Genomic DNA, 13,950 nt, shown 5'->3' with positions numbered 1-13,950 from the left:
CGTCATTCCTCCTCTGCCACCCAACTCACTCACCTGCACGGAATTCCATGCACTTGCTTTCATGAAATTCCTTGCTGATTAAGGCTACCACAGAGCCATACAAGGCAGAATTCATATCTGAAGGCAACCTGCTTATCTCATAATTTTTGATTAAGATAGTACGTATCTAAACATTCAGAGGCCCTACTGAATGCCTAAACATTCAGAGGCCCTACTAATGAAATGCAATAAGTAGCCACAGAAGTGCGGGTCTTTGGGGGTAGGTGGACACCTCCTCTGTGCAATGCCTTCCCCACAGAGGCTCACCTGGCATCTAATTTGGGGGGTTGTTTCATTACTAGGCAAAAAATATTGGGGGGGTCTTAGTTTTAAACTGAATTTATTCTTTCCAATCAGAGTGGATTTTTTGTTGTTGTCTTTGCACTTTTTTGCTTCTGAATTTTAAATTTGTTTTATTTTTTTGTTATGAGCTACCCTGAAAAATCTGTTATAGATACTGAAAAAACTGTAATAAATATTGGATCAGACTGGCATAGCTAAATTTTATACCTATTTACACATTTTCTGCCCTAACCCTTTTGCGTGAACTGTCTATGTAACTTGTCTTAACTCTTCAATCCCTCCTCAAAATCCACTTTTTCATGAATGCTTTCATACAACCTTCCCGAAACTGATGTCTGAACTACAACTCCCATCAGCCCCTGATGTGTCTAAAAACCTCTAAAGGGTAGCAGGTCAGGGAAGGCTGTTCCACTAGAACTAAGCCTGTAACCAAGCCTAAGAATAATTGAAACAAAATCTCATATTCTTTTACCCCAGCTACCACTTCCCTCATGTTTATGTGTTTCCCTTGCGTTAGGTTTTATATATCGTAAGTTCATTGGGGCAGGAACATGTCCTCTTCTATTCTAATGCACCATGAAACTAATTGTACTATATTACTATCATCATTATTATTAAATATACAGCACAGTTCCACCCTTATACTTTGAAAATACTTTCGAGATTTTCCAAAATATCTGCTTGTAGGGGGAAATCCACATAGCAGAACACTAGACATATCCTAATAGCATTATAGATTTGATACACTGGAGATAATTAAACAAATTGTATTTTATAATATGCCAAACTGTTTCAGAAAATTCAACAACAATATTTGTTACTACGAACAGTATTTCCAAGGTCAGAGCTACATTCTGTGTTATTTTTAACTGACTGCCTCACACTTGTGTAAGATCTATACTGTTTACAAACACTCGTGAACTGCAGCTGCTGATTCTAAGGCACAGCTTGCCACTTTAAATAGGGTAAAAAAATTAACACATGGCTAAGTAAATTTATGTTTTAGTGTTCATATAAGAACTGTTCGTAAAGGCATTTAGAATCTTTATTTTTAAAACTGAAGTGCAACTCTGATTTTACGCTTGTGTCAATAGTATTTATTTTGCTAGCATTTAAGTAGGATTTTCCTACATTTCTACACCTTACAAAAATAAGTTCACATATTGTGTTGTTAAAATATGGAAATTCAACATTTGTATAGTGATTTTAAGTGTTCAAAGTGCTTCATATGCATGCTTGTTATAAACTTTGTGTGAAGGTTGCCAAAATAATTGTGTTTTACATTTTAACCAATATACACCATTCATCTTCCCTTCTAAATGAAATATGACAGACACAGAACTTACCAACACAAGCATTAAGAAACAGCCAGTCAGTCTTCTTCATTCTGTTTTTTATTTGCTTTAGTTTTTTGAAGTCAACTTCAAGTTCTTCTTTGCTGCCAACGGCTCCAGCCAGCTCAATTCTCTGAAAGTCCATTTTCATTTCAGATTCCCGTTTGGTTGTAGGAGGTGATCTTCTTTGGCTATTACCACTACTACAGCTGCCCCTCCATCGAGTTCTGTCTTGCTCATTTATTATTGAGGAAGCTTCGTCTGTTTCTGCCAATTCTATTGCTTCGATGTTGTTGGGTCTTGGATGGTCACACACAACACACTTTCTGGCTTTAGCCCAGTTTTCATACGTACAGACAGAACAGGTCCAGTGCTGTGTCCTCATGTTTAGCTTATTTCTATCATTGTACTCCTCACAAGGATCCACAGAGAAAGGAGCTGGTCTTGAACCAGACCCTGAAGACTGAGGAGATTCTGTGGGACTCCTGGTCCTACGCTGAGACAAGCATTGTGTGCATCGTATTGCACGAGGCCAGTTCAAGTATGTGCACATGTGACATGACCACTTATTTGCACTTTCCATACTGTAGGATGATTTAACTCTTGGTCTTGCACTGGAATCTGGACATATCAAAGGGCTGCTGCCTCCTTCAATACTTGCAGGATCCCAATCTCTACCGACATCACTTGAACCACTTTTGAAAGGATCTTCTGTTATAATAGTTCCACTAGGTCTTTGAGCACGGCACATGGTACACTTGATCGCAGATGGCCAGTTTTCGTATGTACAATACTCACAAGCCCATTTTATTCCACGTTCTGTCATCCTGAACTCCTTGAAGTAAATGATTTCAAGCAGAAAGCTTTAAAAAAAAGAATAAGAATAAATCTATTAGAACACATAAATTATGTACTATCCACAGTTATTTAAAAAATATATACTCTGAGTTTTACCAAAAGAGTAACTAAACACAGTTCATGCACAATGCTTGATCATGGATTCTTCATGAAGAAGTCAGGAAAAGGCTCAGTTTCATTCATCCCCTTTTCCCCTCCTTCACATGCAGGGAGAAAAGATTTATGTTTCTTTGAAAGTAAAAGCCTTCAATTTTCTGTTACAGTTGAACTCAGGAAACTGTAGTTAGTTCAAACAAATCAGGATAAAATTGAAGCTTCAAATTCTGGTTTGTTCAGAATAAACCACAGAAAGTGAGAGCCAGAGGTTCATTTGCGTAACCATGTTGTGTCTGAATAGCATGGTGTCTGAATAGTACTTTCATATCACACTTGACTGAGTATTGCTTTACTCAATAGTGTAAAGAAAATATTATAACAAATGCTAATCGGTCATTAGCTGCCTTACTTATTTTATACCTCATACAGTACTTAATAATCAGTGCAGATTATTAAGCATCCTTCAGGAATGACCTGGAAGATACACTGAAAGCTAATTTCTGCTAATGTATTGTACTTTTAAGTTCAATATATGTGCCCAGCACCTGATATCAGAAATACAGTATGCCTAAATGTACTGACTGAAATCTCTATCATTTTATTAACAGAAAAAATATGAATAAAATACTCTTTAGGCTGTTCCTAAATCCTACTTTAAGAAGCTGAAGATGGAATACATCAGTTTACTAACTACTCAGATTTGTTACTTTAGAAATCATAATATCCCTAAACCTTTTTTTCTTTTTTTAAGTTCAAAACTCATTCAAGAGGCAACAGCATTCTAAGAGAATTATGTTACATCAACATTGTTACATTCAGTCACTTTTAAACCAGTTAATTCCAGTATTGCTGTTTTACAAGGGTCCTCCAGATTTTGGAATCACTAACTCATCACACAAAACAAAGGACTCAGGTAGGAGTCAAAAGATAATGTATGACCCTTCTTTTTCAGATGACCATATGATTTTAAACAAAAATTGTTCTATTTACTTTTTCTATACTGAAGAGTCTATTTCGTCTCCATACTGCCTTTTCAGTGGCAAGGATGATGGACAGCACTAAGTACACAGCTTTTCCTGTGAACAATACAAATTATTGTTAAAATCTTACTACAACATACAGGAAATAGTACTTACTATATCAGTCACATTTGTCATGTCTAGAGTAAATTTTTGAGTAGTTTTAAATGAAACTGCAGCAGAACTATCTATGGATCTGCTGCTTTATCATTCAAACACAAGTCCGATAAACTCCAGCTTCATAGAGAGAACTAGCTCAGCTATAACCTACTTATGACTACATCAATTTCAAAATTCTTGAAGCATTTCCTCAAGCATTAGCAATGCTTCAAAACAGAATAAACCTCATATATGAATGTTCTTCCTTGTAGGCAGTTATTCTAAACCTACATGTCAATAAGTATGATTATACCTTGCAATATATATATATGCAATAGCAAACCAAGCATGGGACATGTGATTCAGCCAAACAAACCCACACATGATCAATTCCAATAAAGGATTCATTCCATTTCCTATATTCAAGTGACTTTTTTCCCCAGTAGAATGGCCCTGGAATTATTAATGAACCAAGATCCAAAGAACCAAGCAGAATCCAAGTACAGTGGTACCTCGACTTACGAACGACTCAACAACCGAATTTTTCAACTTACGAATGGGGGTAATGGCCGCGCGCTTACGAATGTCTCAACATCCGGAAAAAACCCACGGCGGTTTTAGATAGGGATTTTTCGACTTACTTCAGGTCCACCCAAGCAACAATCACTTGTAACTTTTTTCATTTTTTGAAAAGCAGATACCTACCCATTTCGTATCACAAGCTACATTTGAAAGTCCCCTCACTTTCAAGAGTGGCTTACTATGGTTCTTCACTTTCAGAAAACCTCAAGTCACAAACCCATTTCGTTACCCAGTAATATGGATACATATCTCATGCATGTATCTTTCTGGAAACAACCAACTTCGGCTTCCACCATTAATTAGCTAATCAGAACTGTGTAGCAGAGAAGCAAAAGATCATGTTGTAGGCTACTGGATTCGAACTGCTCCTAGCAATTGATCACAGCAAAAAAACACCTCCCATCTAAGCCTCACAGTGCCCACTACAGAATGGGTACCAATAAAATCCCATATCCTTATTTTTTTTGGGGGGGGACAACAAAATTAATTACACTTACATATATGCAATATTCTAGTTTGTTTCTTCCCAGTGTAGCAAAGGTAGGAGTGGGGCAGGTGAAATTTGAACAGTGTACACCAACATTCCCAATAACAACCCCCCCCCACTTTCCTTAGTTGTGCTGAGCTATGCCAGAAGTGGCTTTGTCATGCTGGCCACATGACCTGGAAGCTATACGCCGGCTCCCTCGGCCAATAATGCGAGATGAGCGCGCAACCCCAGAGTCGGTCACGACTGGACCTAATGGTCAGGGGTCCCTTTACCTTTTTATTACAGCCATACCTCTAGATACAAATGCTGCGGGTTGCGTACAGCACAGGTTATGAACGCGCCAAACCCAGAAGTAATGGAACAGGTTACTTCCGGGTTTGGCAATTCGCGCATGCGCAGACGCGCCAAATGACGTCACGTGCCAAATCGCGCGGCAAGCATGAGCAGATTCGGCGCTTCAGGTTGAACGGATCCCATTCGCATCCAGAGGTACCACTGTATATACCATTTAATCTTTATATGGTATTGGAGAGCAGATTTTTTACAAGGAATCACTACAGCAGCTCCTTGTGCACTTGCTTTGGCCCAGTTCAGATTTTCTGGTACTCTCTGCAGAGTGTCAACTATTATTTGTTTGTGTAGACCTTTGGTTTTAAAACAAATAAATGATTTGACACTTAATTTGTAATCAAGAACCAGCCTCAGGAGCACACACTGTGCCCCATTCCCAGGTACAGAATTTTTCTTCTTTTTATCAATATAATTGCTGGTTTGGTATTACATCTGCACTGTGGCCAATGAAAACCAGGTTTGCCATCTCAAGCCAGAACCTATATACCAATTTCAAAATCTGTTTCTGGATTATGTTCCCAATTTGCAAAACCATTGTTTCCAGGCAGGCCGCTCATCTGCTCCAGCCTCAAGAGAATAAATACCACAATGAATGGAATATTTTCAGATGCTGGCTCTTGAAATGATAACCAAAATAACACAATTTTAACTGCTAGCTTAGTACTTAAAGCATGAGTTTCAGGTGCTATTTTGGACCAAACATGTATTTTATTTATTGAATTTATATTCTATCCTTCTTGTCATGTATCACAAAGAATTGCTAGTACTGCTACTTTAGCATAAAGCAGAAGTGTTAATTATATAATTTAAATTATGATTTGTTTATTTTATTTTACACTCATATGAGAAAGACCCTATCGTTCCACCTTCCAGAAATGTTCACGCAGTTCTTCTTTTCCAGTAGAGATATCAGAAACTGGCAGACATTGTTGGAAACCTAGCATGTCATGTTGTGACTAGCTGCAAGTGTCGATTTGTATTGATTTGTTTTACTAACTGAAGGAATAGTGTAAAGGAAGAAGAATTGGCTTTGTAGTATTCACAGTAGGAAAGCCTTTCATATAAACTTAAGGCAGCCTTCAGATGTCTTCTAAGGTTATATAGTTGCTCATCTTCTTGACATCTGATGGGAGGGTGTTCCACAGGGTGGGCGCAACTACCAAGAAGACCCTCTGCCTGGTTCCCTGTAACTTCACTTCTCGCAGGTGAGGGAATAATCAGAATGCCCTCAGAGCTGGACCTTGGTGTCTTGGTTGAATGATGGGAGTGGAGACACTTCTTCAGATATACTAGATGCAGAAGGCAAAAACTTTATACTTTATGTACAAGAACTGGGTTAAATTTCTTTTTTAAATGACAGCCCTAAGCCCTATGCCCCCCATCCCACACAGAGATTAAAAGGTGATAGATTGTATAATTAGCCAAAGACCTGGGAGAAGAGGAATGTATTTGCCTATCACCTAAATATATGTAACGAAAACGCCAGGCAAGCCTCCCTGGGGAAATCATTCCACAATGGAGGAGCCACCATAAAAAAGGCCCACTCTTGTGTTGCCACCCTCTGGGCCTCTTGTGGAGAAGGCACATGGAGAAATCTCCTCTAGAGTGATGAAGGACTCTCCAGAACAGATTTAGGGTACTATAGAGGCTGCAAGGGGAGAGATAAATTCTTGAAAATTGCTTCCCTTCCTGTTCCACCTATAGGAAGTCTTACCTGTGAGTAGAACAAAAAATGTATGTGTAACAGTAACACATTTTTCATGTTAAGTCAACAAGCTATTAAAGCTCTCCTTGAAATTAGTCAGAGGCATACCTAGGAGTTGGTGAAACTGGCCTTCACCTGAGACACAGGTCCAGGGGGGACACAAAAATCATCTATCAGACTATGGATTGTATGACGTATGTGTGTGTGTGGTTAAATGACACCACTGTCCTACCGAGATCAAGTGCAGGAGAAGCTTCTCATCCTTCTTGAACCATGAAGGCGATTTTTTTGCCAAGGGCACAGGGGGCTCTAGATATGCAAACCAAATAGGAAAAAATATTTTCAAGAATGCCTACATAAATCACTCTTCTGAAGTTCTTCCCAAAGTTCTCAAATGTGGTAGTAAGATATGGCAAAAATGTGTTTGGGGGGGGGCACAATGACAGACGATTAACAAATCTGTTTTAATATTCCACACGGTAGCATAGATTAGAGTCCCTGCCTTTGTAGTACTAGCAAAAGACATTAAGTACTGGGAGAAAGGGTACATGCTTGTACAGCTCCAAGCATCCTCTTGAAATATATGTACGATAAACGCAAAAAAGAAGAATTGGTGAGGAATTACCTTTAACTGTAGTACTGCCTACATTTCTAAAAAGAGACAAAGACTTAGCATGAACGTTGTAGCATGAACTTGTAGAGTCATGTGTGTGTTTCCACTCAGCTGACACCACAAAATAATAATCATGTGCTATTCTAATTACTGTATTGTTACATTATTTCACAATCAGGTCATTTTGTTTCTCTTAACTGTTTAACAACAATCAAGTGATACTTTTTAAAGTACAAGTCCTCAAATCCTTTAGTTGTCTGTATATAGCAGGTGTCCATTTATCACTGTCTCCTAGCAACTAAGGTTAGGCTATTTACACATTTGTAACCCTTGTATGTAGATCAATTGCTTGAACACTCATTTATTATAATACTATCCCTAGAATTTGTAGAAAACAAAGAGTATAGCAATTTGGCACAACCAGCAGTAGTTCAATATATTTCTATTCTTATACTATCCTCAAATGGAAGATAATGATGCAGCATAAACCAAGGTAGCTTGGCAGAGCCCTCTACGCATTTGGCTAGTGCTGAAAATAAGCCATATAGAAATGTATCAAAATCTGTGCCAAATAAATTGGAAGTTCTACATAGAATGACCCACCAAAAAAGACAGAAATAAATTTAAGAGGAGATAGTAGATTATAATATTTGTGCAGAAAAGTAGTAGTTTTTTTCTTTAAAAAAAAAAGTCATCTTAAAACACAGTACAGTGGTACCTCTGGATACACACACCTTCGGTTGCGTATCCTTCAGGATGCTAACGCAGCAAACCCAGAAGTATTTTTCCAGGTTTCGCCCTGCGTGCATGTGCAGAAGCGCTCTACCACCCTGCACACAAGAGCAGAAGCGGTTCCTCTGGTTGCAGAAACCTTGGGATCTGACCGGAGTTCTGGAACAGATCCCATCCGCAACCGGAGGTACTACTGTAATGCTATTTGACACTACTAATCCAGTTAGGGTAAAATACCCAGCTTTTCCATAATTTCAGTACAAATTTCATACTGAATGACCCTGATCAAGCCATATGATGAACTCTATATAGCATTTACATAAGTGACCCCACCACACAGTATGGCTTCTAAACCTGTTTATCAGCAATTACAGAAACTTAAGTGAAACTTCAGGCAGACTATATAATGCAAAAGGAGCTGAAGTAGAAAAAAATGCCACGTTGTGCATACAGAAGCCCTTACATCTAATTCAAGAAATTATTCAGATCATAGATCTTTTAAAGGTAGTATATTTTGCTCAATATCACACCATAACAAAGTGCTATATCAAATTAATCTATACTCAGTAGTAGGAAACTAGATCCAGCTAGTGAGCCAAATCTCCACACACCCTGGTGGGACAAGTTTGACAGGATGCCCACCTGTCAACCCCTTGACGTTACAACATCAGGTGACCCATATTTGCCCCTGGAGATTTGAAAGCAAACGGTATGGGCAAAAAAGCAAGTGCAGTGCTTGTGGATGCTTGGGAAGCACTGCGCAAGGGGTTTTGCAGGCACCGCAGATCAGCAGCGCCTGCAGAGTTCCTTTCAGCCAAGCCCATTTCATCCAAGCCTTTACCAGTCCCACATTGGATGTAATATATGATGCAAGGTGTAGGACAGGTGGGAGTGACTTTGCTGAAATGGACAGGCAGGCCAAACGTGGAGGGTACTGACGAGCATAAATTAGGCTGACAGGCCAGAGGTTCTTCACCTTTGCTAGTTCAAAATTATCTACTTCTACCAATGACATTACTAGTTGACATAATAGGGGGTGGGGTGTTAGGGGAGGGGTAGTACTTCTGGTGGGGGACACATTGTGCTCCTTCTGGGGTAGTTTGTTCACCTTTAGTACTGTGTCCAGTTCTGGGCACTACAGTTCAAGGAGGATACTGAAAAGCTGGAACGTGTCTAGAGGAGGGCAACCAAAATGGTCAAAGGCCTGGAAACGATGCCTTATGAGGAACGGCTTAGGGAACTGGGTGTGTTTAGCCTGGAGAAGAGAAGCTTAAGGGGTGATATGATAGCCATGTTCAAATATATAAAAGGATGCCATATAGAGGAGGGAGAAAGGCTGTTTGCTGCTGCTCCAGAGAAGCGGACACTGAACAATGGATTCTACAAGAACTACAAGAAAGAATATTCCACCTAAACATTAGGAAGAACTTCCTGACAGTAAGCGCTGTCGGGGGAAAATCCTCCCATCTTAATGGAACTGATTAGCAAGGGTAAGATGGGTTTAACATCTAGTTTTCCTTTAAAAAAGTCTTCTTCAACATCCTAAGAAAAAGGTTTTGTATAATTCAAAAGGTTACATACTGCAACACTGGATGGACCTGTTAAACCACATTATTTCCATGCCTAATTTTCATTCTGCTGAACCAACAGAGTAACTTTTTTATCTGTTCTTGGAGAATCAACCATTTGGATTTACTCATTGTTAAAACCTCATTTACAGTTTATGTCAACATCAACAAAAATTAACTATTTCCGAATAATATATGTAGTGAACGGTTTTTAAGAAACCTTTAGCTCATTAAAAACTATAGGCTATGAAAATTTTCAGTACTACTGATTACAATATGCTAACAGAAACAGACCAAAAGCTCCATCATGTCACAACATGTGAAAGTAAAATGTTGTAAATACTAAAGAGAGTTCTGAAAAGGCACATCTAAATGGGAAACCTTTTCACCTCAGTGGGCCTGATCTTTATCTCCCTGATCCTTGTGGGCCAAATTTGACAAATGGGCAGGGCCACCCACCTGTTAATTGTTTGATGCCATTAGGGTTTGTTTCCAGGCACAATTCAAAGTGCTGGTTTTGACCTAGAAAGCCCTACATGGCTTAGGTCCAGGCTATCTCAAAGACCATATTCTCTCATAAGAACCTGCCCAAGCTGCAAGATCATCAGGGAAGGGCATCATCTCAGTTCCACCACCCTCACAGGTACATTTGGTGGGAATGCAAGAGAGGGAGCCACTCTGGCGGCTGATGTCAGTGTTTGGAACTCATTTCCTAGAAAAGTTAGACTGACTCCCTTCATATTGTCCTTTCATAGGCAGGTGAAGATGTTTTTATTCCCACAGGTCTTTAAGAACTGGCTGTCTTTAAGGAAAGGGCTAGTGCTGTGATGTTGTTATTGTTGTTATTATCTATATTTTTATCTTTTAATTTGTTTCTATTTTATCTGTGCTTTTGTATTTTTATCTGTAGGCCGCCTTGATGGTCTGGGGAAAAGGAAGATGATCTGCAGCACATCAGTACTTCAAAGCACCATGGAGGACTTGAAAATATCCCTGTGTGGTACTGTGAAGAGCCCCCAAGTCTGCCTTTCTGCAGGGATTGGCAGCATGACTTGTGTCCCCACCGAGAATTTGGTGTGCACTCAATCAAGCAGGACTGGAATCCCCAGAATCCGAGACGATTGTCCATGCCACCTAGGGCTGATGGGAGTTGGAATCCAACAACATCTAGAGGATCATAGGTTTTCTCATCCCTAAACTAAAAATATATAGGCTGGCTAAAGTTTAAGCCATCTGGTAGGTGTCAACCTTGCTGGTATACCACAGGCTTAATAAGGCTGCAATCCTAATTACATTTATCCACGAGTACACCACTGAATTCAATGGGGCTTGCTTCTGAGTATACATGCCTTGGATTATTGGTTATTTCTGCTGTTCATCATTCTTTGTAGTTAAAATAAAATACAAATTAAAGCAAAATTTTATGTGGTAAATAATATTTGAACAATAACGGGGTATTCTCTTTACAATCAAATCATAAATGCTAACTTTCTGCACAGGAAAGTTTGATTATAATACATTTAAAGAACCTCAGCTTTCTAGTTCTGATATGCATAAACTAAAAGTGGCTTTTGTAACTCAACTACTAATTCTGAGATGGACTTCAGAACCATCTCTTAGAAATTCACAAGTCAAATCACCTCCAAAAAGGCAGCAAACACACAAAAGGCAGCTATTCCTCAAGAATTAGTGGAAATTAAATCTACAGAAAACTGAGCTGGGAATGAAAACATCCTGTTATTCCATGGAAAACAACTTGTGTTCAGTGCCATACTGAATAACTGCCAGAAAACTTTGGATAGCTAGATAAATTTATGCCCCTGAAATCATAGACAGCATATATGTAGCAGAATTACCAATTACAGTGTCACATCCCATGAGTTCTAGCAAAGGCATTCCTTGCTCATAAAAAAACAATGAAATTACAGAACAACTTCACAGCCCTTGTTATGAACAGCATCCAGACTATGTTTAGGGCACCCTGCTGTCACACAGAGACCTCAATACTACTGGCCTAAGACTATAAGGGTTTGCCCTATGTAATGCATCAACTGGAAATGGTATGTTCAGAATCTTTTTAGAATATCTAGGGGTGAAAGTACTCTCTCAAATCAGAAGGGGAGATCTGAGAAGACAGCAGAAGAATCTGTACAGCTTTGAAGACATTTTTTTTTTACAATGCAACACAGGGGAACTTGCTCTCAAATACAGAGAGGGTTATCTGCGGTACTCCAAAAAGCACTGTATGACCTCCAAAAATGCCTTGTTTGGCCATTAAGACAGCTGCTGCAATGTAGGAAGATTTTGTTCTAATTATCATTGTCCAGTACAATTTCTTACTATGACTAATGCAGTTCACAAAAGTGTGATCAAGCCAAAGATGCAGTCTCCTTGTGATAGCTGCTATTGGGGGGGGGCTGCTCAGCTAGAGTACAACTGCACAAAATCAAGTCAATTTCACTTTAACAAAGATAAAGAATTTAACATCTGCACTGAAAGCATCCAGTATTTATGGCATGCCACTTTTGCAACAGAGAGTAAGACACAGGTTACAGTCTATGAATAATGAGGAAGAGGAGGGGTGGAAAACAGGAGAGGTATGACCTCACTATAGTAAGATGTAGGTACTGCAGCACTAAATGTGGATAAGCAAGAACACAGAAATGTCTCTGCTGCATATGCCAAATTGTGGTTTTGTTAGAGCTTTTAAACAACAGCGTTGGATACACTGTACTAGGTGTTCAAAACCAAGCATTTACTGCATCACATTCCTGTTTCCAAAAACAGAAGTGATGCTCTCCATGCAGACCAAGGGGGCCTGTCGGATAAGTCACACACATTAAGCAAAAACAAGAGTTGCAATATTTTGTAGTCCCCCCCCCCAAAAAAAAGGCTTCTGGGCACCGAACAATTCAGTACACATTATGCACACATTAATACTTCCAGCGGCATGAAAGCCAACTCCGAATAAACTGCCATAGGTGGCAGAGCCTTATAGTAAACAACCCAATGGCGACAGCAGCAGCATCCCCCCCCCCCCGCCCGCAGGTGCCCGAATGCTCCAAAACCCACCCACCCTTTTTCTGTTTTTCGCGGCGGGGAGGGAAGGGATCCCTACATAGAGCAACAGAAAAGCACTCCGTTGAGGTAACAAGAGGGATCTCCTCCCCCCCCACACACACACTATAAACACAGTGGTCAAAGTTTTAGCCCATTTCTCCCCTGTTCTCCCAGCCTGAGCAAAAGGTTGGGGGGGGGGGGAGGCTCAAAAACGAGGGGGGCGGTGAGCAAGGCAACTACTTAGCAACATCGTTAAGTGGTGGTGTTTGGGGGCGAGAAAAAGGGGTAGCTTCAAAGCTTCTTTAGGAGCGAGCGAAAGGCCTTAGGAATCGTTTGCCAACACTAGAGTGGGTGGCCCGGCCAAGAAAGTGACATTGAAGCGGCGCGCGGTGTGGGGGGCTGGCGGGGGGGGAGGTCGCGTAAGCCCCAGGGTACCTCCAGGGGTTTTGTGGGGAGGGAGAAGGGGAAGGGCTGTGAAGCTGAGGGACGGACTTCGCCTCCCTTCTCCGAACTGCAACTATAAACGCCCCCCCCCAGTGAGAAACTGTCCCCTCGCCCTCATATACACCGGGGGAAAGAGGCGGCTCAGGGTGATGTAATTCCTCACATTAAGTACAAAAGTCCCCCCCCCAAAAAAACACATTAAGAAATGCTATTTATTCTCTCTCTCCCCACCCCACCCCGCCTCGTCGCTTCCCCCACCCCCACCCCCGTCTCCATACCTTCGCTGGGCAGCCTCCTGATCCCGCGACTGTCTCTCCTCAGCGGCTGCCGCCCATGCCCCTCACCCGCATCCCAGCTAGCCAGCCGCCCCTGCTCCGCACCGCTGGTTGCGGCCTCTCGTTCCCGTCTCCCCCCTCCCCCCCTCCCCAGCTCAGGACATGGTTCCTTCCTGGTCTGGGTGGCTAAAAGGACGTCGCTGGTTGGCAGGACGCTACCACCCAGGCGGGGCTGAGGGGGAAGGAAGCCCAGGCAACGAGATCCCGCCACTCTCGAATCTACCCTGGGCTCGCCTAATGGCGGCGGCTGGAGTGGCCCAAAACAAAATAAACCCCCATACGGCAGAGACTGGAAGCTCGCACGTCAGCCCGCCCGGCCTGG

At 41.0% G+C, this 13,950-nt stretch overlaps 1 protein-coding gene across 2 annotated transcripts in view; it reads right to left on the bottom strand.

The window, feature by feature from the left end:
• ZRANB1 (zinc finger RANBP2-type containing 1) overlaps nt 1–13,950 on the bottom strand; it is a 35,747-nt gene extending 21,797 nt beyond the window's left edge. Inside the window, exons 1-3 of one of the 2 annotated variants that reach the window (XM_035137547.2) lie at nt 13,572–13,950; nt 3,621–3,706; nt 1,689–2,539 (exon numbers count right to left, since the gene is read on the bottom strand). In XM_035137547.2, the coding sequence (XP_034993438.1) occupies nt 1,689–2,502 (814 nt within the window). In that variant the 5' untranslated portion in view covers nt 2,503–2,539; nt 3,621–3,706; nt 13,572–13,950. The remainder of the gene's footprint in view (nt 1–1,688; nt 2,540–3,620; nt 3,707–13,571) is intronic. The other variant, XM_035137549.2, reaches the window with a different exon arrangement.

The sequence above is a fragment of the Zootoca vivipara genome, chromosome 5, assembly GCF_963506605.1.
Source record: "Zootoca vivipara chromosome 5, rZooViv1.1, whole genome shotgun sequence".
NCBI classification, from domain to species: Eukaryota; Metazoa; Chordata; class Lepidosauria; order Squamata; family Lacertidae; genus Zootoca; species Zootoca vivipara.
The sequence above is the reverse complement of the archived record's forward strand: the minus strand, read 5'-3'. Positions and strand labels throughout refer to the sequence as shown.